Source organism: Rhinopithecus bieti, unplaced genomic scaffold (assembly GCF_001698545.2).
Source record: "Rhinopithecus bieti isolate Rb0 unplaced genomic scaffold, ASM169854v2 scaffold_26131, whole genome shotgun sequence".
Lineage (NCBI taxonomy): Eukaryota > Metazoa > Chordata > Mammalia > Primates > Cercopithecidae > Rhinopithecus > Rhinopithecus bieti.
Genome location: NW_016812390.1, coordinates 1 through 26422, shown reverse-complemented (window position 1 = coordinate 26422; position 26422 = coordinate 1). Strand labels below are relative to the sequence as shown.

General features: G+C 44.9%; 1 protein-coding gene across 1 annotated transcript; it reads left to right on the top strand.

The window, feature by feature from the left end:
- Positions 1–1457: 1457 nt before the first annotated feature.
- On the top strand, positions 1458–25993 carry LOC108544840 (striatin-interacting protein 2; the record flags this gene model as incomplete). Its single annotated transcript, XM_017896209.1, has 8 exons — positions 1458–1673; positions 7224–7293; positions 11191–11265; positions 22228–22362; positions 23846–23966; positions 24765–24833; positions 25043–25149; positions 25866–25993. Coding segments are annotated over exons 1-8 (834 nt in total), but the record flags the coding sequence as incomplete, so codon positions are not given.
- Positions 25994–26422: the final 429 nt, after the last annotated feature.

Sequence of the window (26422 nt, the reverse complement as noted above, 5' to 3'; positions counted from 1 at the left end):
AAAACCCAAAAAGCTCCAAAGAGTGCTCTCAAACTTGCCTTGTTCTGTCACCTATGAACTGGCAAAAGGAAAAGTGAGAAAGATGGTAAGAAAGGGACAGAGTTGTCCCTAAGATATGGGAAGGTGGATCAATTCCTCTAGGCCCCTTGCTTTGGGTATATCGTGGAAAATGTTAGGATTTTGGATCTAGGCAGAACTGGCTTGACACCAACACAGCCTGAATGAGTTGAGGGCCAAAAGGAAAGCTTTGTGGAGGAGGAGGAGGTGATAACTAACTAGAATCTTTAAGGGAAGGGAGAAAAGGAATCAACCAGGAGAACAGAAGACAGTCTCCTCCAGAGAACAGCATAGGCAAGACCCTGAGACAAGATAGAATATGATACCTTGGGAACTGCAGGGAGGAATCTGCAAGTGCCGGTTTCCTCATCAGTAACATTGGATTCGTAAAAATACCCTGTCGGGGAGAGGTATGATGTTATATCTGGAAAGCGCCTACTGCAGTGCCTGGCACCAAGCACAGTTCAACAATCCCCCAGACCCTTCCGAAAGCAACCAGGCTAGGGAGAGCGATTTGGTCCCACCCGTTCCCCTGGGCCTACGTCTTTGGGGCTTCTCTTACCAAGTCAGACTGTCTAAATATTTACTACAAGCTGCTTTTTTAAATTCAGGAGAGGGCAGATCAAACGGCCTCTTTTGCTCCCAGTAACAATGAGCCCTTAGGAAGCATCTTAGAAAAGAGAGAGGAAGGAAAGAAAGGACTGGCGAGCAGGTGAGGGTGGGTGCTTGCTCTCCAGTCAACATTTACACACCATGAGGAAGAGGCCCCCTACAGCAGAGAAGGGCAGATGACAGGAGCAGCCCTCGAGGGCATCACCAATTTCAGTGACGGAAAACGCCCCATCCCACCCTTAGACCCCCAGTCTCCCAGCCAAGCCCTAGATCCGGGCGAGATGCGTTCTCTTCAGAAAAACGCTGAGAATTCTCAGCTTCCGGAGACAGCAAGTCCCTCGTTTCGGGCGATGTCCCTGGCCACCTGGCGGTGCCATCCCTCCATCCCTCCCGCTGTGCGACTAAGCGGGATATGGGAAGTGTGTAGGAGCCGGGATTTGGGGGTCCGGGTAGGTGGTAACAGGGAAACGGAGACTGCAGTGGAGCAGGAGGCGGAGACTAGAGCTCCAGAAAAGGTCGCTACAGGGACGGGGGTGAGTGCTGAGAGACACCGAGTGAGGAGCACAGAGATAACCCGCCTGAGCTCAAGGCCCAGCTTTCGCCAAGTTGTGGAGCCTGTAGCTAACCTAGGAGTCTCTGGCTGCCAGCAATGCCGCAGGACTAAAAAGATCCCCCCAAAATCTCTTCAGTGAACCCCCACCTCCTCGTGTCCCGCTCCGGCCGGTCGAGCAGCCAATCGCCTCGCGGGGCGGGGTTGCGGCCAGCAGCCGTAAGCAATAGCGGCGGAGGGGGCGGGTCCGGGCTCCCGGCGCGCGGCTGTGGGGTCGCCCGGGGCAAAGCGAGCTGAACCCTGAGGGGAGCCGCTGACCAGCAGCATGGAGGACCCCGCCGTGCCTGCGACCGGGGGCCCTCCCGCAAATGGCAATGGCAACGGCGGCGGCAAAGGGAAGCAGGCGGCGCCCAAGGGCCGCGAAGCGTTCCGAAGCCAGCGGCGGGAGTCAGAGGTGAGGAGCCGGGAGAGCTTCGGCTGGGGCCCGGAGACGCTCGCGGGCGGGAAGCGGCGGCTGAGGTGATTCGGCCTCGGCCCCGGAGCCCTTGGCGCGCTCGGTCAGCCCCGCGCAGTGGGCGCCTGCGGGGTCCTAGCGGCTGTACTCTGGGCTTTTTGGCCCCGACCGTTGTCCGCACGTCTCCTGCCGCGAGTTGGGGGCTTTCTAGCCCTCTGGCTTTCCCCCGCTGCGCGAAGATAAGCGCGATATTGAGCGGACCAGATACTTTCCAAATATTTGTCTCACTTAATCGCTGCAGCCCCTTGAAGCAGAAATTCCGATCCCAGTTTATGGAGGGGGGGAACAGGAACCGAGAGGTTAAGTGACTGGCTTGAGGGATGGGAGGCTGGAGCTCAAGCGCTGCAGGAAAGCAGGATTGGCGAGTGGGGTAACCGCACTCCCCCTCCCCAGGCTGCCTGCGGCGGGCCCCTGGACCGATCCACTTTGGCCGAGGGACTTCTGCCCGTTCCCTGCCCATCCCCTTCCCCCGCTATCCCCTTAGGCCGTTTAGGGAGCGCCTTCCGCGGACATCAGGCCCCTGCCTGTGAGGGCTGAGCAAGACGGGATTCAGGCAGGGGCAGTCCAGGAGTGGCTATCTGGAGGGAGCAGTCCCAGGATACAGATAGAAGTATGAATATTTCGATCTCTTTCTCCTCTCCTGAAAAAGGAAACGCTACCTAGGAAGATGAAAGCATTGAATTATTATCACTCCCCTCTCCCCTCATTGAGGCAGTTTCCATCAGTTGAATCTGAGCGGAGCGGGGATCAGAATAGACGACAAAATGTCAGATATGGCAGGGTCTGCAGAGATCATCTGGTATAGCCCTTTAATTTTACAGACCTAAAAGAAAGAGGAGTGACTTGCCCAAGATCAGACATCTGGCATACTTTGTGGTCAAGAACACCAGGCTTTGGAGAGTCAGACCAGGTTTTGAATCCCAGCCCTACTATTTACTACCTGTGTGATTTTCGGCACATTACCAAACCTCTCTGAGCTCCAGTTTCTTCATCTGTAAAATGAGATTAACACTGCCTACCTCAGAAGGTTGTGATAAAGTCAAAATGAGATAATTGACTATAAAATGTTTGGCACAGTGCAGGCACAATGCATGTAATTAGTCAGTACATAGTAACTCTTGAGTATATTACTATCGTCGTCGTCATCATCAAGTGGCAGAGCTGGTTCTAGAAGCCGGGTCTTTGGCATCCCAGACCTTGCCTTACCATTTGAATAGCATTTCAGTTTCCAAAGTGATTTCATGTATGCTTTCCATTTTGATGTAGGTAGAGTAGGAGGAATCCATTCATTTTTTTAAAGGTAGAAGTGGAGATGAAAAGACTGGCCCAAAGTCACCACCTTGCAGAGGCAGAGCTCAGCCCTCCTGTCTTGCTAGATGATATCCACCACATCATCTCCCTCCCTACCTCAAGATGAGTCTGATCTTTTAGGGCACCCTCTACCTCCTTCCCCCACAAAGACATTGTTCTCACTTAAATGTTTTTTGGGGGAGGTGAGCCATTCATTAATTCAATAATTATTTATCGAGGACTTTCTTCCAGTCACTATTTTAGGTGCTAGGGATATATCAGTGAACAAGATAGGGTCTTCCCCCATGGGGAGACAAATTGTGAGTAAATAAATAAAATAATTTCACAATGGTATGCTCTATGCGGGGAATAAAAGTCTCTGCCTGGGTCTCCCTTGTAAGGTTGCAATCTGTTCCCCACCTGTCAAGTCTTCTTCAGGCAAAGGCTCTGAGAGTACAGTCCTTTGAGACTTGAAAGCTTTCCACCTGCACCGCAGTTTACCTGCTGATTGTCTGCAGCTGCACTCTTCATGCCTGGAAATGAACAACTGCTGCAATCATCTCTATCTGGGCTCATTGCCTGCCGAAAGCCTGGCTGGAAAGATTAGCTTTCCTTTACCTTCTGTGGCAGCAGAACTCCTTTTACCTGCCAGTACATCCCTTATCACCACAGTACCCAGATCTGCTTTTCTTCTCTCCTTCTTTTTGCTTGCCTATGGAAGGCAGTCCTTAGAGGAGATGGGATTTTTTTCCTCTCCAGGGCTTTTTAAAAATCACTAGAAGAGAATTAGTGTGGCACAAGTCAAAAGAGAGACTGTTGATACAAGTCAACAGTCATGTATCACTGTTTATGGAAGCACTGTTGACCTACCTTCTCCCACTGGCTTAGTGTGTGAACGAACATCCCAACCTAAAAAGGAAGCTAAAGAATAATTGTTTGCTTAATAAGAAGAGTCTTAACCTAACAAAAGGATTCACCTCAGACCTCTTTTAGCCAGATCTGGTTTATTGATCTCCAACTCCTTGACAAAGTTTTAACTGGTCTGTGGTAAAATGAGGAAAATTCAGGTCATCGAAGTGAGTTTTTCTAAAAATTTAGTTCAATATATTAAATTTAAGGATGTAGGCTGGGCGCGGTGGCTCAAGCCTGTGATCCCAGCACTTTGGGAGGCCGAGACGGGCGGATCACGAGGTCAGGAGATCAAGACCATCCTGGCTAACACGGTGAAACCCCATCTCTACTAAAAAATACAAAAAACTAGCCGGGCGAGGTGGCAGGCGCCTGTGGTCCCAGCTACTCGGGAGGCTGAGACAGGAGAATGGCGTAAACCCGGGAGGCGGAGCTTGCAGTGAGCTGAGATCCGGCCACTGCACTCCAGCCTGAGCGACAGAGCGAGACTCCGTCTCAAAAAAAATAAAAATGAAAATAAAAAAAATAAAAAATAAATAAATAAATAAATTTAAGGATGTATGCAATTTAAAACAGTGTTTTCCAAACTGTTATGGGGGCAACTATTAATTGAGGCTAAAATTTTTATTTTAAGAAATAAAGCCAATGTGATGGCTCATGTCTTTTATCCAGCACTTTGGGAGACCGACGCAGGTGGATAGCTTCAGCTCAGGAATTCAAGACCAACCTGGGAAATGTAGGCAGACCCAATCTCTACAAAAAAAAAAAAAAATTTAGCCGGGCATGATGGTGCGTGCCTGTTGTCCCAGCTGCTCAGGAGGCTGAGGTGGGAGAATCACTTAAGCCCAGGAAGTTGAGGCCGCAGTGAGCTGTGATTGTGCCACTGCACTCCAGCCTGGGTGAGAGGAAGACTCTGTCTTAAAAAAAAAAAAAAAGAAAAGAAAGAAAGAAAAGGAATAAAATAATAGAAAATAGTGCATCACATGCAGTAAAGGTAAATACTTTGTTAAACTTTTGTTCCAGTTTGTGCGTGTGTGTGTGTGTGTGTGTGTGTGTGTGCGTGTGCGCGTGCGCGCGCGCCGGCGCGCGAGTGCGTGCGGGCTGGGATATAATGTAAAATGTATCATTTTCCAAAAGTTTGAAAACAGTTTTAATGGCTGTTCTTTATTCTGAGATTCTGTCCTTCATTTGGGGGGTTTAAACAGTTCTTTTTTGAATTTTTTAAAAAAGTTTTTAAAGTCCATGCCTATCAGAATAAAATAGCAACAACCCTCCGTCATTTGCCACTCTCCACCTTTTTCTTTTTCCCTACTGTTCCCTGTAATCCAAAAGTTTGGAAATCTTTGCTATAGTGGATTTAAACATGATTCGCCTTGTTGACAGTATAAATCGACATAATGTTTTGGGGAAGCAACTTATATACAAAGAGCTTTAAAAATGTTCATAAGATGTGATTCATTAATTTTCTTTATAAAAATCTATGCTTAGGAAATATCCTAAATATAGAAAAAAGTATAAGTCTATTACAGTTTCATGCATATAATAAAGGAAAATTAAAAACAATTTAAATATTCAACAGTAAGGAACTAGTTAAGTAAACCAATAAATGTACATCCATTTATACAATCATTTAAACTAATAGTCATAATAATATGAGAAGAATACCTTTATAATATAATATTAAAATCATAAATAGAGTGACCACCCACATAGTGCTACCAAGTGCTAGGCTGTGTGCCTTTTTGTATTAACTCATTGAGTCCTTAAAATGACATTATGAAGTAAGTCCTGTTATTATCCTCATTTTACAGATGGGAAAACTGAGCAGATAATTTTCCAACAATTCCCTGACACCAACTGGATGTCCAGCAATTCGATTCAATTCTGACACTAACTACCTAGAATTATCACAGACCCTGCAAGTTAAGGGCTCAGTCCTACAAGGCCCTACTTTAGATGCCAACCATAGGTTGGATCCCCAAGCTATCTACACTTCAGCCTGGCCAACTACAAATTAAGCGGTTATCATGATCTTCCTTTCATGTTCCATAATTTGCTAGAATAACTCACAGAATTCAGGAAAGCATGTAATTAGAATTATAATTTTATTATAAAGGATACAACTCAGGAACAGCTAAATGGAAGAGATGCAAAGGACGAAGTATGGGTTTGGGGTGGTGCAGAGCTTCCATATCCTCCCTGGGCAGCACTCTCCTAGCACATCTGTTTATTCCCCAACCCAAAAGCTGCCTGAACCTAGTTGTTTCTGGGTTTTCATATGGTGTTTCATTACCTAGGCATAATTAAATTATTGGCCATATGACTGAACTTAATCTGTACTACCCCTCCCCTCCCTGGATGTGGGGATGGTGCTGAAAGTTAAACACTCTAATCATGTGCTTGGTCTTTCCTAACATAAGTCACCTCATGAGCATAAATTCTGGCAAAGCTGACAGTGACTCATTATGAATAACTGATACTCCTATCACTCAGGAACTTCTAAGAATTTCAGGAGCTCTGTACCAGGAACCAGGGGCAAAGAACAGTATATTTTTTATGTCACACTGAGGCACAGAGAGGTTAACTTGTCCAAGATCAAATAGTATGTGAGAGAGCTGAGACTGAGAATTTTAAAAATTCATATATATTAACATATACAGGAAGGAAATATCCCAAAATGTTTAAATAAGTTAGAAGATGAGATTATATTAAAATATATTTAATAGGATTAACTTTATACATACAACATCATAGGAAATCTAATCTTTACTACAACTTGGAGTGGAGATGTTATGTTATTTGACAGTCCTAAAGTTGCAGAATATTAGAGCTAAAAAACCTCTTTAAAAATAAGGAACTATGATCCACAGCATGAGACTTGATCTATATCATACAGTGGGTTGATGACAGAACTAAAGCTAGAATCCAGTGCTCTTTGTTTCTGTCTGTCTCAAATTTATATAAATCAGCTAGATGCTCCTCTGGTCTGTGTTCATGTAGATTAGATGTGGACACAGACCGTAGCTTTCATATGTTTTTGAGATCCTGGCCCTTTATTCAGACTTTCTGATTTTGTATGGGAATCCTCAGCCCCTCCCCACACTGAGCCTCAAGTTTTGGCTTGGTATAGAGTACCTCTGAGATGAAAGACCCAAATAGGACTCTCCTAACTGTCTCCCTGATCTAACCCTGGCCTCTATGAGGGGAAGAAGATAAATAAGGGTACAATCTTCCCTAGACAACCCCTTTTTCCAAGTTATCCCAGTTACCAACAAGATTTCTCTGTTACAGGGCTCTGTGGACTGTCCCACTCTGGAGTTTGAGTATGGAGATGCAGATGGGCATGCAGCAGAGTTGTCAGGTATGAGGCAGATGGGTCAGTAGCTAGTGGAGAACGGCCAGGAGGCGAGGGAAGGGGCCTGTGATCTCCCTGGAAGCTTGTCTGTTCTCACCGAGTGGCTGTTGAACCAAGGCTGTTCTCCACATTCCTTTTTCTCTCTACCCCAGAGTGGTAAATATCTCTTTATTTGTCTTCACATTTCCTTCTGTGATTCTCCTTGACTATGGTATTCTTCATTCTGTCATTCTATCACTCTTTCCTGCTCACTCTTCTTTATTCTCTTTGAAAATAACTGATTTGGTGCACTCTCAAATCAGTTTTCTCTCCATCTTCTCCCTATTCCTCCTCTTTCTCTTTCTGTCACCCGTATCTTTGCCTGCCTCCTCCTTTCTGCTACCTTTTTCTATCCCATGCCATCTCTTTTTCCTTTGTCTCCTCTACCTCCATCCTTTCCTTCTTCCTCTCGCATCTGCCCCTTATTAAAATCTCAACAAAATCTGAGGAAAAACTCCATAGTCAACTGGCCAGCTGAGCAAGGCTGGACATGTCACCTGCATCCATGATAGTGGAGTTCTGCTTGGATGTTTATGAGCTGGAGTTAAGTGATTGCATTCATCTTTCAGTGCTGGCCTGCTTCTCTCTGTCTGGATTTTTAGCTTAGGGTAAATGTGATCTCCTCACATTAAGGGCCTCCATGTTACATGTGCTACAAATGCCAGTTATTAATAAACGAGCTTTGGGTGAGATGGTGTGAAAGTTAAATATTCTGTCACATGGAAGTGATACTTTGAGACACGCTTTTTCAGAGAAAAGAGACAATTTTAAAGAAGTTCTTGTGCATAAGCACAAGGAATAAATTTTGTGATGAGTGACAGAGAAATAGAGAGCTAAGTTTAATAACCAACAAAGGATTAGAATTCATAATAGGAATATGATACAAATATATATATATATATATATATGAGAGGAGAGAGATGAGCACCCCAACAGAGAAGTGGGCAAATAATATAAATGGGAATTTATAGAAGAAAAAGCCAAATAAATGGTCAATAAATACATGAAAATATGTTGAACTTCATTAGTAAATGAGGAAAAGCAAATTAAAATAATATTATTTCACAATCATCAGAGTGCAAAACTTAAAAGCCTGGGGTTGGTGAGGGTGCAGAGAAATTAGTACTTTTATGCACTGCTAGACATTGGGGTGCAGAATATAAAATTTAAAAGCATTTTGCTTTATAAAATTGAAAAGCATTTTGCTTATATCTTGCAAAGTTGAAGATGTACACATATTGTGACCCAACAAGTTTACTCCTAAATATCCACTCTAAAGAAAATTACACTTTAGGCAGAAAATTTCTTGGGCACAAGAAAATGTACAGAGATGTTTATTGTAGCCTTGTTTATCAGTGTAAAAAGTTGGAAACAACCTACAATGCTCATCAGTAGGGAAATGGATAAACTATAGCATATTAGTGCAGTAAGCTATTGAATAGCCATTAAAATAATTGATCTAAATCAAGATAATTATTTATTTATTTATTTTTGAGACAGGCTCTGGCAATGTTGCCTACGCTGGAGTGGCACAATCTCAGCTTACTACAGCCTTGACCTCTTGGGTTCAAGTGATCCTCCCATCCTATCCTCTCAAGTAGCTAAGACCATAGGCGTGCCCTATCATGCCCAGCTAATTTTGTGCCACCATGTCCAGCTAATTTTGTTTATCTTTTGTAGAAACAAAGTCTTATCATGTTGCCCCCAGGCTGGTCCTGAACTCCTGGGCTCAAGTGATCCTCCTGCCTTGGCCTTCCAAAGTGCTGGGACTACAGGTGTGAGCCACCACACCTGGCCTCAACATGTTTCAATATCAATAAATGCTTGACCAGGCACGGTAGCTCACATCTGTAATCCCAGCACTTTGGGAGGCCAAAGCGGGTGGATCACCTGTCAGGAGTTCGAGACCAGCCTGACCAATATGGTGAAACCTCGTCTCTACTAAAAATACAAAAATTAGCTGGGCATTGTGGCATGCACCTGTAGTCCCAGCTACTCGGGAGGCTTGAACCTGGGGATCGTGCCACTGCACTCCAACCTGGGTGACAGAGAAAGACCCTGTCTCAAATAATAATAATAATAATAAGTGCTAAAGACAAAATTGGGAGAAAGGAGCAGTAACAAAGGAATTTATACAATGGGATACCGCTTGGATAAAAAAGTTTTTAAACAGAACAATATAATATGTTTATAGGCATATATACATATAGCAAAAGTAGAAAAATAGGCAGATGAGGATACACACCAATTTCATTATAGCGGTTGCCTCTGGAGGAGGGAATAAGATAGACTGGGGAGCAGTCTGAAGCAAATATAACAAATGCTAACATTTGTTTGACCTGGGTAGAAGATAATACACAGGTGTCTTCAATGTACTATTCTGTACTTACCTGTATATAAAAATTCATAATCTAAAATTTAAAAATAAAAAGACCAGAACTACAGTTCAGTACCTAAGAGCCTTGCCCACTTTTCTGATTTGGCTTGTAGTGCTTTACTCTTAAAAATATATATATTCACCTTCTACACTAATGACTGAAGAATTTAAGATTCAGTGATGGGATTTGCTTCTGGTCACTCCTGGATTCTGGAACTTAGGACTCAAAAGCCCTGACTCCCAGACAAGGTGTTTCTCAACCATTAGACAGCTGGCTGGAACATAAGTGAATTTCTCTTGCTTTGTGAATTACCTGTGACCTAGTTAAATTTCCAGGAAGGGTCTCAGGTAGGGAGCAGAGATTTAAAGGAAATCTGTTCTATCATCTGTTGACTTCTGTATTTCAGTTCTTCATCTTCTGTAAGATGAGAGTACGTATATAATGTTATGCAGAGAGACAGCGAGAGAGTAGGAAAGGGCATTTTTATTGCTTTTCTTCTTTCTTTCTTTCTTTTTTTAAGAGACAGAGTCTCATTCTGTTACCCCAGGCTGGAGTGCAGTGACATGATCATAGCTTACTAAAGCCTCAAACTCTTAAGCTCAAACGATCCTCCACCTCAGCCTCCTAAGTAGCTAGGACTACAGTCATGTGCCACTACACCTGGCTAATGTTTAAATTTTTTGTAGAGATGGGGTCATGCTATGTTGCCCAGGCTAGTCTCGAACTCCTGGCCTCAGGCAGTCCTCCTGCCTCAGCCTCCCAAAGTGCTGGGATTATAATCCTATAGGTCTGAGCCGTCACACATGGCCGGCATTTCTATTTCTCATAAGCTTTCTGCATTTTGTATTGAGAAGCTGCTGTTAGCAAAGTTAGATTTTCCTGGGCACAGCAACCCTTTGACAATCATAGCTGTTCTCTAGAGTTTTTTTTTTGTAGCCTCTGCTTAGTGGCTGTGGGCAGGAGTCTAAACTTGTATACCCTTTGAGGAAACTTAGCAGGAAGAGAATGAACTGGCTCCAATCCTGGAGAGCCATCTAGCACTTACTTTTCAGCCCTTGCTTTGGTTTCCTGATCCAGCACAAGGATCTTTCCTCTAAATTTCAGGAGTTGTGTTGCCCTCCTCTTCCCTTAGAGATAGGATAGTTCCTGGTTGGGTTGACAAAGCAGGAGTTGCAGCCCTGAGAAACAGGAGTGATGAGATTAAGCTCTCTGTGCTCCAGTCCTCCTCCTGGCCCTCACCAAATGTTGAAGGCTGCCTTCTCTGCTGCAGCAGCCAGCTGGCAGGAAGAGGACAGGTTTGATGGTTTAATCTCCCAGGGACACAAGTGGCTATTTTTAACTGCTCTGAAAAGGAGGAAGCTGGCTTTGGATTGAATTGGACACAGGAATGTGTTGGAAGCTTTAGCTCTTTCATGCCACCCTCTCTACTTTGGGCCGCTTCTTTAAGGATCTCCCAAATGTGACTGCTCTGTTTTTCCTGCCACAGAATTGTATAGTTACACTGAGAACCTGGAATTCACCAATAACAGGAGGTGCTTTGAAGAAGATTTCAAGACTCAAGGTAATTCCAGATCTTTACTCATAGAGACCTGCTTTTTCCTTCTATGATATCCCAGCCTGATCTACTAAAAGGCTAAAACAAAGTGGGATCCCTCATCCCCTCTGTATTAGTTAGGGTTCTCTTAGAGGGATAGAGCTAATAGGATAAATAGATAGATATATAAAGGGAAGTTTATTAAGTATTAACTTACACAATCACAGGGTCCCACAATAGGCTGTCTGCAAGCTGAGGAACAAGGAGAGCCAGTCTGAGTCCCAAAACTGAAGAACTTGGAGTCTGATGTTCGAGGGCAGGAAGTATCCAGCACAGGAGAAAGATGTAGGCTGGGAGGCTAGACCCATCTCTCCTTTTCATGTTTTTCTGCTTGTTTTATATTTGCTGGCAGCTGATTAGATTATGCCCACCAGATTAAGGGTGGAGCTGCCTTCCCCAGCCAGCTGACTCAAATGTTCATCTCTTTTGGCAACATCCTCACGGACATACCCAGGATCAATACTTTGTATCCTTCAATCCAATGAAGTTGACACACAGTATTAACCATCATAGGTCCACCCCTTGTCATCTCGAACTCATACACATCTCCTGAGATCATACATAATCTTCAAATAAAGACAATAATAAGGGCATAATTATGCCTAACATAGTACAACTATCCTTTGTACAACTGGAAACTCACCAGTACCCAACCCAAATACTATTATATAAAGTTAACAATACTTAAATGCTGATACGAAGTCAATAAATCTTATGTCACATGATAAAGGAGAAAGGAAATAAAATGAAGATATTAGTGCAAGTGTATACATGCACAAACATGTTTTTAACAAAAGAAGGAGGAAATACTCATGACAATTACAGTCCTCATTTCTGCAGCTAGTCACGTGGTTGTAGCTGGTTTTGATGACTACCTTCTTCTACTACCCATTCTGTATTCCCTTTGCCTTCAGCAAGCAACTTGGCAGGTTGTGTTTTTTTCCTGGTGGAGTAACCCAAACCTTCATTCCTGAGGGGTCTGGGTCATTTGTAGTCCTGCCTGGATTGGGGTGTTGTGGTTTCCCATCAACCTTAATCACAGGGCATAGTAATATTAAGGAGACACCCTAATGGATCTCCTGTATTCCATGCATACTCTTCCTTACCTCCATTGTGGAGTAGTAGACTGATTTCATCTTGATAGTCTGGGTCAATCACCCGAGCCAACACTGTAACTCCCTTCTTAGCCTGTTGACTAAAGGTAGGAGGACCCCAAAGTGTCCAGGTGGCAATCTTAACTTCCAGTTTAATGGAATCATTGTTGTGTCTCCTGGTGGCAGTGTTCCTCCCTCTGGAGCTAAAACCTCTAGGCCAGCATAACGTAATGTCGTGGAAACAGGAAGCAAAAATTTTGCTAGCAGATCACTAGGGGTGATGGTGAGTGGTACCACTTCCACCCCTTGATTCTTGGACCAGTGAATCCTGACTATGGGAAAAACAGTACCATATACTGGATGCTGATTGAGAGCATACACGGCCTTCTGGAGAACTTTGCCCCAGCCCTGCAAAGTATTGTCACCTAGTTGACATTGTAATTGTGACTTCAAAAGGCCATTCCACTGTTCTATCAATCCAGCTGCTTCAGGATGATGGGGAATGTGGTAAGACCAGTGAATTCCATGAGCACAAGCCCACTGCCATACTTCTTTAGCCATTAAGTGAGTGCCTTGGTCAGAGGGAATGCTTTGTGGAATACCATTACGGTGGATGAGGCATTCCGTGAGTCCATGGATGGTAGTCTTGGCAGAAGCATTGCTTGCAGGATAGGCAAACCCATATCTGGAGTAAGTGTCTGTTCTAGTGAGAACAAACCTCTACCCTTTCCATGATGGAAGAGGTCCAATACAATCAACCTGCCACCAGGTAGCTGGCTGATCACCCTGAGGAATGGTGCCTTATCTAGGGCTCAGTGTTGGTCTCTGCTGCTAGCAAATTGGGCACTCAGCAGTGGTCGTAGCCAGGTCAGCCTTGGTGAGTGGAAGTCCATGTTACTGAGCCCATGCATAACCTCCATCCCTGCCACAATGGCCACTTTGTTCATGGGCCCATTGGGCGATGACAGAGGTACTGGGGAAAGAGGCTGATTGGTGTCCACAGAACGGGTCATCCTATCTACTTGATTATTAAACTCCTCTGCTGAGGTCACCCACTGGTGAGCACTCACATGGAATACATATATCTTCAGTTTTGACCACTCAGAGAGGTCCATCCACACACTTCTTTCCCCAATCTTTTTGTCACCAATTTTCCAATCATGCTTCTTCCAAGTCCCTGACCATGCAGCCAAATCATTGGCTATAGCCCATGAATCAGTATATAATCACACATCTTGCCATTTCTCCTTCCATGCAAAGTATACAACCAGGTGCACTGCTCAAAGTTCTGCCCACTGAGAAGATTTCCCTTCACCGCTGTCCTTCAGGGATGTCTTAGAAAGGGGCTGTAGTGCTACCATCCACTTTCAGGTGGTGCCTGCATATCATGCAGAACCATCTGTAAACCAGGCCCTAGTCTTCTCTTCCTCTGTCAACTTATAGGGAGCTCCCCATGAGGCCATCGGTGCAGGCTGGGGGTGGCAGGACTGGAGACCATGGGCATTTGAGCCACTTCCTCATGTAACTTATTTGTGCCTTAAGGATCTGATTCAGCCCGATCACGTATATACCACTTCCATTTGATGATGGAATGCTGCTGTGCACGACCCACTTTATGGCTCGATGGGTCAGAAAGCACTCAGTTCATGATAGGCAGTTGAGGTCGCATGGTGACTTGATGACCCATAGTCAAACGTTCAGTGTCCACCAAAGACCAGTAACAGGCCAAGAACTGTCTCTCAAAAGTAAAGTAGTTATCTGCAGAAGATGGCAGGGGCTTGCTCCAAAATCCTAGAGGCCTCCGCTGTGATTCACCTATGGGAGCCTGCCAAAGGCTCCAAACAGCATCCCCATCTGCCACTGACACCTCAAGCATCATTGGATTTGCTGGGTCATATGGCCCAAGTGGCAGAGCAGCTTGTACAACAGCCTGGGCCTGTTGCAGAGCCTTCTGTTCTGGACCCCACTAAGAACTGGGGGGGAGGGGGTCCAGATAAATGGGCAGGAATAACACACCCAAATGAGGAATGTGTTGCCTCTAAAATCCAAATAGGCCCACTAGGCATTGTGCTTCTTTCTTGGTTGTAGGAGGGGCCAAATGAAGCAACTTATCCTTCACCTAAGAAGGAATATCTCAACAGACCCCACAGCACTGGACCCCTAGGAATTTTACTAGGAATTTTACTGAGGTAGAAGGTCCCTGAATTTTAATCAGGTTTATTTCCCATCCTCTGGCACACAAATGTCTCACCAATAAGTCCAATGTGTTTGCTACTTCTTGCTCACTGGATCCGGTCAGCATAATGTCATCAATGTAATGGACCAATGTGATATCTTGTGGAAGCAAAAAGTGATCAAGGTCTCTCCGAATAAGATTGACTCAAAGCCGGAGAGTTGATATACCTCTGGGGTAGGACAGTAAAGGTATATTGCTGTCCTTGCCAGCTGGAGGCAAATTGCTTCTGGTGGGCCTTATGGACAGGAATGGAGAAAAAGGTACTTGCCAAGTCAATGACCATGTGCCAGGTACCAGGAGATGTGTTAATTTGCTCAAGTAATGAAACCACATCTGGTACAGCAGCTGCAATTGGAGTCACCACTTGGTTAAGCTTACGATAATCCACTGTCATTTTCCAAGATTCATCTGTCTGCTGCACAGGCCAAATGCGAGAGTTGAACAGGGATGTGGTGGGAATCACCACTCCTTTGTCTTTCAAGTCCTTGATGGTGTCACTGATCTCCACAATCCCTCCAGGGATATGATATTGTTTTTGATTTACTATTTTTCTAGGTAGAGGCAGCTCTAATGGCTTCCATTTGTCCTTTCCCACCATAGTAACATTCAACCTACCAGTCAGGGAGCCAATGTGGGGGTTCTGCCAGCTACTAAGTATGTCTGTGCCAGTTATGCACTCTGGCACTGGGGAAGTGACCACAGGATGAGTCCGGGGGCCCACTGTAAGTCAGGTCTGAGCTAAAACTCCATTAGTTACCTGACCTCCATAAGCCCCTACTTTAACTGGAGGACCACAATGACATTTTGGGTCCCCTGGAATCAAGGTCAGCTCAGAGCCAGCGTCCAGCAGTCCCCAAAATGTCTGATCATTTCCCTTTCCCCAATGCACAGTTACCCTGGTAAAAGGCCAGAGGTCTTCTTGAGGAAGAATCGGAGAAAATTCACTGCATAAACTGTCGGTGATGTAGTGGGGTCCTTCCTCAAGGGAACCCAGCCTCCCCTTCATTCAAGGGGTTCTGGGTATATTAACTGGCTCAAGTCTGGAAATTGATTGAGGGGCCATGATTCTCTGTTTTATAATTCAAATTAGTCTTTTGTCCATTCGACCTAGGAGTTTTCTGCTTGTATAAATTAAGTAGGAATGCAGTAGGCTTCCTATCAGTTTCACTTCTAGGAACACCGTGATGAATTAGCCAATGCCACAGCTTTACATGAGTCAGACTATTCTGATTGCTCCTTTGCCTCTGCCATCCATTACGGTAGCTACACCTACCCTGCCTTTGATGGTCGAGTGCTTCCACTTGTCCCCTGCCACCTCGGGATCCAATTATTCCCATTGTATTTAAATTTTCAGTTGAGTGACTGTGGTTCCCACCATTACATCTGACAAGGAGAAAAGTAATTACAGGACTCTTCAAAGATGAAGTTGCTGCCTTCACAAATCTATTTTGTAAGGCATTGGTCAAGGGTGTATCTTCTGGACCCTCCCAGCTGGGATGAGTAGGTCTAAAGTGACTAATCCACTCCACCATCCCAATCTCCCTAAGCCTTTGGATCCCTTCCTCTATATTAAACCAAGGGAGATCAGGCATTTCCAGCTCACTCACAGTGGGCCATCTTTTAATCCATAATTCAGCTGAACAAATAAACTATTAGAATCTTTTTTAACTCCCCAAGCTGCAACATTAAATGCAGAGTCCCTACTTAGTGGGCCTAAATCAATAAATTCAGCCTGATCCAACTCTGTGTTCCTTCCTCCATTATCCCATACCCTTAATATTCATTCCCATGCCTGTTCTCCAGATTGCTGTTTATATAAATTAGAGGACTCAAATAGTTCTTTTCAAGTGTAGCACACCTCCTCATGGGTCACACTCTCAACCTCACCTCTCGGGGCCTGCCAGGACTTTCGTCTAGTTATAGGTCTGGAACCAAACAAAGGTGTTGGGGTAGCTTCTGAGGAGAAGCAGCATTATCTTGCCTGGCAACTGTTTCAGGGCAACTGCCATCACTATTGCTTCAGGCAGTGCAGGGTTTATCTCCTCAGACAAAGGTGGAAAGGCTGAGGGCAGCATGGGTCAGGGAGGAGATATTGCCACTACTGGGGATGGGGAAGCTGTTCCTCCTGACAAAAAAGGTTCATCAGAGTTTACAAACTCAGTGTGCCCAGCTTCACCAGGGTCCTCCCACATGTCCCCATTCCAAGTTTCAGGGTCCCATTCTTTTCCAATAAGTGCCCGCACTTTAACAGTAGACACCTGACAAGGCTGTAAATGCATCTTTAAATACATCTTTCATTGCAGGTCAGCCACTCGCATGACAAGAGTTTGTGTGTGTTTTCCACAATTTCAGCTCTTTCTCTACAGGAGATAAGACTCTCACTCAGGGCAATCTTAGCAGATTTGAGGCTCAGTATCTGCTTCTGAAGCTGGGAGACAGAATCCCTGAGTTCATCATTTTCTTTCATCACTTTGTCCACTGAACTTAGGAACAACCAACCAGCTTCCTTATGTTCCTTGGTTCTCCACATATGGTCAAAGGTATTATGTATAGTCATTAACTCCTTGCCTCTCACGAGCGGTGAATCAGGAATGTCAAATGCATTTATTTTGCATAACTCTCTAAATAGTTTCTGCCAAGGACTATCAGTGTTCTCCATACTATTAGAAGTAGATTCCTTAGCATTTTGGAATCTAATCATATTAAGCAGCCAGCTCCAGAAATCTCAAAACCACTGAAAGAACTCCATCCTTAATATTCTCTTCCTCTAGAACCACTCCTGGTACCCAAATCTGTATTAGTCAGGGTTCTCTTAGAGGGATAGAACTAATAGGATATATATATATATATATGTATGGAGAGAGAGAGAGAGGAGTTTAAGTATTAACTTACACAATCACAAGTATTAACTTACACAATTACCAGGTCCCATAATAGGCTGTCTGCAAGCTGAGGAGAAAAGAAAACCAGTCTGAGTCCCAAAACTGAAGAACTTGGAGTCTGATGTTCGAGGGCAGAAAGTATCCAGCACGGGAGAAAGATGTAGGCTGGGAGGCTAGGCCCATGTCTCCTTTTCATGTTTTTCTGCCTCCTTTATATTTGCTGGCAGCTGATTAGATGGTACCCACCAGATTAAGGGTAGATCTGCCTTCCCCAGCTGGCTGACTCAAATGTTAATCTCTTGGCAACACCCTCACAGACATACCTAGGATTAATACTTTGTATCCTTCAATCCAATCACGTTAACACTCAGTATTAACCATCACAACCTCCATAACCATGTAGCCTTTCCTTCTTGCTTAGGGGATACAGGGTTCTCTGTGTCTCAAGTGGAGAGCAATGGAGTAGAAGCAGTCCTGTGCTGCCTGATACAACCCTTGACCTTAATGTTTCACCCCATCTTCAACTTTGTCCTACTCTCAATAATAATTTTATGTGCCCACACTGTGACATTCTCAGACATTCTCATCCATATCCTTACTTGGTCAGTGGCAATTTGATTTTCAGTTCAACAAATGTGTGGTGAGTATTCTGTGTCAGATACTGGAGGCAGGAGTGAGAAGCAGCTTTTACAAAGAAATTAGAGTTTGAGAGCAGGAATCATGTGCACATCACAAAACTAGCTGAGGCTCAAACAATCCTCCTGCCCCAGCCTCCCAAGTAACTAGGATTACAGGCATGTGCCACTATGCCCAACTTCTGCCCAAGGGCCTTCTCACGCAGCCTATACAGGGCAGCCAGGAAGTGTAGGGAATCAGTGTGCTCCTCTAGTTTAGCACCCTTCATCCAAGAGGAAAATGCTGTATCAGAAAAGTTTAAAAAGCGCTGGGGAAGCAGAGTATTTGGCCAGAGCATTAGTGAGAAAGGTCATTTTATATTGGGCATGTAAGAGTGGGAAAGAGGTCATTTTGTATTGGGCCTGTAAGGATGACTAGGAATTGAATATGTAGGGAGACAAAGGGAACTCCTTGAGGAAAGGCAGAGAGACAGGACAGTATGGGCTGTGTGTGGAGGATAGAGGGGATGTTGAAGATGAGGCTATAGACTGGGTTCAGGCCAGAACATTTTGGGTCCTTTTCCCATCCCTTATTCTTTCTCAGGGAAATAAGGAAAGCTTTTGGAGAAAATAATTTTTGGGGGAGAGCTGAGATCAGAGGTGGCTATGCTATGAGAAGCCTTTCCAGGAAAGGTGGCAATAGCTGACACTAGATGTATATGGNAAATGTCTGATCATTTCCCTTTCCCCAATGCACAGTTACCCTGGTAAAAGGCCAGAGGTCTTCTTGAGGAAGAATCGGAGAAAAATTCACTGCATAAACTGTCGGTGATGTAGTGGGGTCCTTCCTCAAGGGAACCCAGCCTCCCCTTCATTCAAGGGGTTCTGGGTATATTAACTGGCTCAAGTCTGGAAATTGATTGAGGGGCCATGATTCTCTGTTTTTATAATTCAAATTAGTCTTTTGTCCATTCGACCTAGGAGTTTTCTGCTTGTATAAATTAAGTAGGAATGCAGTAGGCTTCCTATCAGTTTCACTTCTAGGAACACCGTGATGAATTAGCCAATGCCACAGCTTTACATGAGTCAGACTATTCTGATTGCTCCTTTGCCTCTGCCATCCATTACGGTAGCTACACCTACCCTGCCTTTGATGGTCGAGTGCTTCCACTTGTCCCCTGCCACCTCGGGATCCAATTATTCCCATTGTATTTAAATTTTTCAGTTGAGTGACTGTGGTTCCCACCATTACATCTGACAAGGAGAAAAGTAATTACAGGACTCTTCAAAGATGAAGTTGCTGCCTTCACAAATCTATTTTGTAAGGCATTGGTCAAGGGTGTATCTTCTGGACCCTCCCAGCTGGGATGAGTAGGTCTAAAGTGACTAATCCACTCCACCATCCCAATCTCCCTAAGCCTTTGGATCCCTTCCTCTATATTAAACCAAGGGAGATCAGGCATTTCCAGCTCACTCACAGTGGGCCATCTTTTAATCCATAATTCAGCTGAACAAATAAACTATTAGAATCTTTTTTAACTCCCCAAGCTGCAACATTAAATGCAGAGTCCCTACTTAGTGGGCCTAAATCAATAAATTCAGCCTGATCCAACTCTGTGTTCCTTCCTCCATTATCCCATACCCTTAATATTCATTCCCATGCCTGTTCTCCAGATTGCTGTTTATATAAATTAGAGGACTCAAATAGTTCTTTTCAAGTGTAGCACACCTCCTCATGGGTCACACTCTCAACCTCACCTCTCGGGGCCTGCCAGGACTTTCGTCTAGTTATAGGTCTGGAACCAAACAAAGGTGTTGGGGGTAGCTTCTGAGGAGAAGCAGCATTATCTTGCCTGGCAACTGTTTCAGGGCAACTGCCATCACTATTGCTTCAGGCAGTGCAGGGTTTATCTCCTCAGACAAAGGTGGAAAGGCTGAGGGCAGCATGGGTCAGGGAGGAGATATTGCCACTACTGGGGATGGGGAAGCTGTTCCTCCTGACAAAAAAGGTTCATCAGAGTTTACAAACTCAGTGTGCCCAGCTTCACCAGGGTCCTCCCACATGTCCCCATTCCAAGTTTCAGGGTCCCATTCTTTTCCAATAAGTGCCCGCACTTTAACAGTAGACACCTGACAAGGCTGTAAATGCATCTTTAAATACATCTTTCATTGCAGGTCAGCCACTCGCATGACAAGAGTTTGTGTCTGTTTTTCCACAATTTCAGCTCTTTCTCTACAGGAGATAAGACTCTCACTCAGGGCAATCTTAGCAGATTTGAGGCTCAGTATCTGCTTCTGAAGCTGGGAGACAGAATCCCTGAGTTCATCATTTTCTTTCATCACTTTGTCCACTGAACTTAGGAACAACCAACCAGCTTCCTTATGTTCCTTGGTTCTCCACATATGGTCAAAGGTATTATGTATAGTCATTAACTCCTTGCCTCTCACGAGCGGTGAATCAGGAATGTCAAATGCATTTATTTTGCATAACTCTCTAAATAGTTTCTGCCAAGGACTATCAGTGTTCTCCATACTATTAGAAGTAGATTCCTTAGCATTTTGGATCTAATCATATTAAGCAGCCAGCTCCAGAAATCTCAAAACCACTGAAAGAACTCCATCCTTAATATTCTCTTCCTCTAGAACCACTCCTGGTACCCAAATCTGTATTAGTCAGGGTTCTCTTAGAGGGATAGAACTAATAGGATATATATATATATATATGTATGGAGAGAGAGAGAGAGGAGTTTAAGTATTAACTTACACAATCACAAGTATTAACTTACACAATTACCAGGTCCCATAATAGGCTGTCTGCAAGCTGAGGAGAAAAGAAAACCAGTCTGAGTCCCAAAACTGAAGAACTTGGAGTCTGATGTTCGAGGGCAGAAAGTATCCAGCACGGGAGAAAGATGTAGGCTGGGAGGCTAGGCCCATGTCTCCTTTTCATGTTTTCTGCCTCCTTTATATTTGCTGGCAGCTGATTAGATGGTACCCACCAGATTAAGGGTAGATCTGCCTTCCCCAGCTGGCTGACTCAAATGTTAATCTCTTGGCAACACCCTCACAGACATACCTAGGATTAATACTTTGTATCCTTCAATCCAATCACGTTAACACTCAGTATTAACCATCACAACCTCCATAACCATGTAGCCTTTCCTTCTTGCTTAGGGGATACAGGGTTCTCTGTGTCTCAAGTGGAGAGCAATGGAGTAGAAGCAGTCCTGTGCTGCCTGATACAACCCTTGACCTTAATGTTTCACCCCATCTTCAACTTTGTCCTACTCTCAATAATAATTTTATGTGCCCACACTGTGACATTCTCAGACATTCTCATCCATATCCTTACTTGGTCAGTGGCAATTTGATTTTCAGTTCAACAAATGTGTGGTGAGTATTCTGTGTCAGATACTGGAGGCAGGAGTGAGAAGCAGCTTTTACAAAGAAATTAGAGTTTGAGAGCAGGAATCATGTGCACATCACAAAACTAGCTGAGGCTCAAACAATCCTCCTGCCCCAGCCTCCCAAGTAACTAGGATTACAGGCATGTGCCACTATGCCCAACTTCTGCCCAAGGGCCTTCTCACGCAGCCTATACAGGGCAGCCAGGAAGTGTAGGGAATCAGTGTGCTCCTCTAGTTTAGCACCCTTCATCCAAGAGGAAAATGCTGTATCAGAAAAGTTTAAAAGCGCTGGGGAAGCAGAGTATTTGGCCAGAGCATTAGTGAGAAAGGTCATTTTATATTGGGCATGTAAGAGTGGGAAAGAGGTCATTTTGTATTGGGCCTGTAAGGATGACTAGGAATTGAATATGTAGGGAGACAAAGGGAACTCCTTGAGGAAAGGCAGAGAGACAGGACAGTATGGGCTGTGTGTGGAGGATAGAGGGGATGTTGAAGATGAGGCTATAGACTGGGTTCAGGCCAGAACATTTTGGGTCCTTTTCCCATCCCTTATTCTTTCTCAGGGAAATAAGGAAAGCTTTTGGAGAAAATAATTTTTGGGGGAGAGCTGAGATCAGAGGTGGCTATGCTATGAGAAGCCTTTCCAGGAAAGGTGGCAATAGCTGACACTAGATGTATATGGCCTTTTATTCCCAGTGCAGGGCAAGGAATGGCTGGAGTTGGAAGAAGATGCCCAAAAGGCCTATATAATGGGACTCTTGGACCGGCTAGAGGTGGTCAGTAGGGAACGGCGGCTGAAGGTGGCCCGGGCTGTTCTCTACCTGGCCCAAGGTGAGTGACTACCCTTGCTAGCTTTAGAGGGGTGGAGGCTTGAGAGGGAAGTGGGCATTATCAGGACTGAGATGATGCAGGCTGTGCTGGGAAAGCAAGGTTTCTTGCCTCTCAAGGACAGATCTTGTCACGTGCTAGGAGTAACCTGTGCTTACGAGGAAGATGAGATAGTGTTGAGTGCTGTTCTAGATCCCTTGGGATCTGCCTTTATCTTACCAGGCATGTCAGAATTTTTTATAGGATTCTTCTTTTCCTTACCCTGTACTATAATCATATGTGAATACTAGCAAGAGGGTCAGTGTGGCCAGAGCTGATGATGTACCACTAGCTGATCATGGAGACAAGACATCAACTGTGGCCTGGCCCCAAAACTGAGGAGAAATAGGAGAGTGTCACAGATACACATGGACCCCTTGCATTGTTTCTCACTGGCATTTTGAAAGTTCAAGCCAACATAGCTGCAGGAGTGGATGCTGTGAGTAATTTGGAGATGATCAGACCTAAATAGAGTAACTGGGGAAAGCTGGTCAGAAGAAACCTGTTAGCCAGGTGTTGGAAAGGGAAATGAGATAGCCTAGCTGGAGTGAAAATAAGCCTACGATCATAAATATGAGGCTTGTTAACAGAACAAACCAGTTGGGAGCTAAAAAAAAATTGTAAAAAGAAATAATAAATAAAGAAGGGAAAGGGTGGACATTAGGTGAAGAGAAGACTAGCAAATAGGACTGTGCCCTCCTGTATCTCTTGGATCTGGTGCTCTGGCCAACCTCCAACTTCCAGTACCTTCATGTGTTTGCCCAAGGACTTTATTTATTTAATTTTTTTTAAAACAAAGTCTCACTATGTTTCCCCAGCTGGTCTTGAACTCATAGGCTTGAGCTATCCTCCTGCTCCAGCCTCCCAAGTAGCTAGGATTACAGGCATGTGCCACCATGCCCAGCTTCTGCCCAAGGGCCTTCTCTGCAGCCCATACAGGGCATCCAGGAAGTGTAGGGAATCAGTGTGCTCCTTTAGTTTAGCACCCTCATCCAGTGACTGACAGGCGTTAGTAGATGGATAGCCTGACTGTCTCACCCCTCTTGGATAGAATAACTGTGAGTTGTGTGTTTTATACTGTTTCCAAAGTTATCCCCTGAGTGAACTCTTTTGTCTTCCTTTTCTTCCCTATCTCTACTGATGATTCCTGAGAATGATTCCCAAATAAGCTAATTGCACTGGAATCCTTACTTACCTCAGGATCTGCTTCTGGGAGAACCCACCCTTAAGATGACAGGCCATTGATGAGCACATTGGACCTAACCCTGGAGACTACCTCTCTTCTCCCCTGACTCATTTCAGGAAGTTCTTGGGGTCCCTGTCATACCTATGTCAGCCTAATTATTGGGCAGAGTATTATAGGAAAATCTTAAGATCATGGGGCAGGGTAGAAAGAACTGGGATACTGCCATCTCTCAACCCCTGTAACAACTGTCTGCTCCTTTAGGTACTTTTGGGGAATGTGATTCAGAGGTCGATGTGCTACACTGGTCCAGGTACAACTGCTTCCTGCTGTATCAGATGGGGACCTTCTCCACCTTCCTGGAGCTACTCCACATGGAAATTGAGTGAGAAGCCTTAGGGGAAGGGCTGGCCTACACAACCCCTATTCCTTAAAGGGGCCTCATATTCTGTGCTGCTTCCCTCACTATAGAGAGCTCCTGAGAGGAACTGGGTCTACTCACACCTCAGCCCAAAGCTCATTGACAGTTCCCCTCCATCCAGCCATGTTCTCTGATATTCTGTTCTCCCTCCCTGAGGCTGGATACATCTGCAGCTTCTGCCTCACTTACAGCTTTAATCCTGGGCTTCAGGGGCCTATCCTGAGTGGGTTCTCTTTTTTATTCAAGGACTTTCTTAGCTCAGCCTAACTCTGTAATTCAAGAGGGAAACTGTTTTGAGTGCATTACCCAAGAAAGACAGGAAATCACTTCCTGTCACTGTGCCCAATTCTTTCCCTCATGGGCTATAGTTCTAGAGGTTGCCTTATTTGCTGCTACCACTACAGTGACCCCTTGTTTTGTCTTATGCCTATCACCCAGGAGTTTGAGATAGGGTGCAATCTGCTTATTATTCATCAGGTGTTTCTTAGCATCTGTTTTATGTCCAGCACAATACTAAGCATAGTGGGGAATGCAAGAGGAGTGGATACCACAGATCCTGCCCTTGCCTTGTCTTCACCATAGATAAGAGAGTTTGCTGAGGTGGCAAGGGAATTCTGTCGGCTCCTTTACCCTAGACCAGTTTCATTAGTGGCTGCCTAGCCAGGGAATGGCAAGCACTCATGTTTGTGTGAGTGATAAGTAAGAGCACAGAGAGAAAAGAGGTCTTATGCATTCCTGTTCTTTTTCTCCTCCCCCTGGCAGCAACAGCCAGGCCTGTAGCAGTGCCCTTCGGAAACCAGCTGTCTCCATAGCTGATAGCACAGAGCTCAGGTGAGTGGGGCTAACTATGGGCTTGGAACAGGGCGGATGATTAGCACCTGGGTTACCTTTTCCCCAAATCCCAGATGACTCAGATCATTAGGAAGTTGCCCTCGAGCTAATCTCACTGGGTTGGGCTCCCACAGATGCCATCCCTGAGGTCTCTGACTGTGGGCTGGGAATTGCCTTGGGAACCTCTTGTGACTCTTCTGTAACCCCAGGGTGCTGCTGAGTGTTATGTACCTAATGGTGGAAAATATTCGCCTGGAGCGAGAGACAGACCCCTGTGGGTGGAGGACAGCCCGGGAGACCTTCCGCACTGAATTAAGTAAGAAATGGCACTTGAGGAAGGTGTGGATGGGGTGCTAATGGGAGAGGGGAAGCAGAGCATCTGCCTAGGAGAGGCACAGTCCTTTTCTTCTTTTGTTTTCTTTTTTAAAATTAATGTCCTTTCTTTTAGGACAGAGATACTGCATGGCAGGCACAAGGGCTGGGCTTGATTGTCCCCCTGTATCTATGAGCTAAGACCAGCCATGTAACTTCTCTATGCCTTGGTTTCCTTGGTTATAAGTGGGAATAGCCATTCCTCTCCCACTCCATCACGAATCCCACATGAAAAAATGAGTTGAGTCACCTTGAAAACTGAGTTCTGCTCAAATGTAAGTTGGTGTTGTCATCTGACAGGGATAGGATATGAAGGCCTATGGGATTTTAAAAATATATTTATTGATGTGGGAAAGTGAATGACATTGAGTACTTTAGCCAGAAAGCAATGTCTTCATTATTGTTACTTCTAGTTTGACATCCAACCCCAGAGCGTCACCCTAAACTCTGGGGCCTAAGCCATTTTAATTCCATGGCCTACCTTCCTGCCCTTGAGGGGCTTCCTTCTGGGGGGCTAAGCCTCCTTCTCAGGACCAAGTACTCTGGAATTCTTCAGGGGAGGTGAGTGTCTTCCTCTGTGTGTCCAGAATCAGGGTTACATGAACAAGGTTTTAGCTGCCTCATCCTCACTTTCTCATTCCCCTCTCTCTTCACCCCTAGGCTTCTCCATGCATAATGAGGAGCCTTTTGCCCTTTTACTCTTCTCCATGGTTACCAAGTTCTGCAGTGGCCTGGCTCCTCACTTCCCCATAAAGAAGGTCCTGCTTCTGCTCTGGAAGGTGGTCATGGTGAGTGATTCTCCCCATTCCCACATTATCAGATCAGCAATACCCTATGCCACCTCAGTTTGTTCTAGTCGCATTCCAGGAGGCTGGAGCCAGGGAGCAGAATAGGGCAGCCCTTAGCCAACTGCTAATTTGGAGGGGCAACAGGGCTGTCCTAGAGACATCAGATGCTCTATGTTAGAATAGGTTTCATGTTTCTATTGGATGGATGGGATATGCCACTCCATAAATTGGGGATGTCAGTGGTACCTTCTCTTATTAAAGCCAATGTTTGATGGAAAGAACACTGGTTGAAAGTTGGTAGATCTGGTCTTTGCTGATACTGAGAAACTTTGGGCAACTCTCTGTACCTCAGTTTCTCTAGCTATAAAAGGTTGGGGTGAGTGCCTGCCCTCCCTCCAGATAAACAGAGGATATGTATTTTTTTTTTTT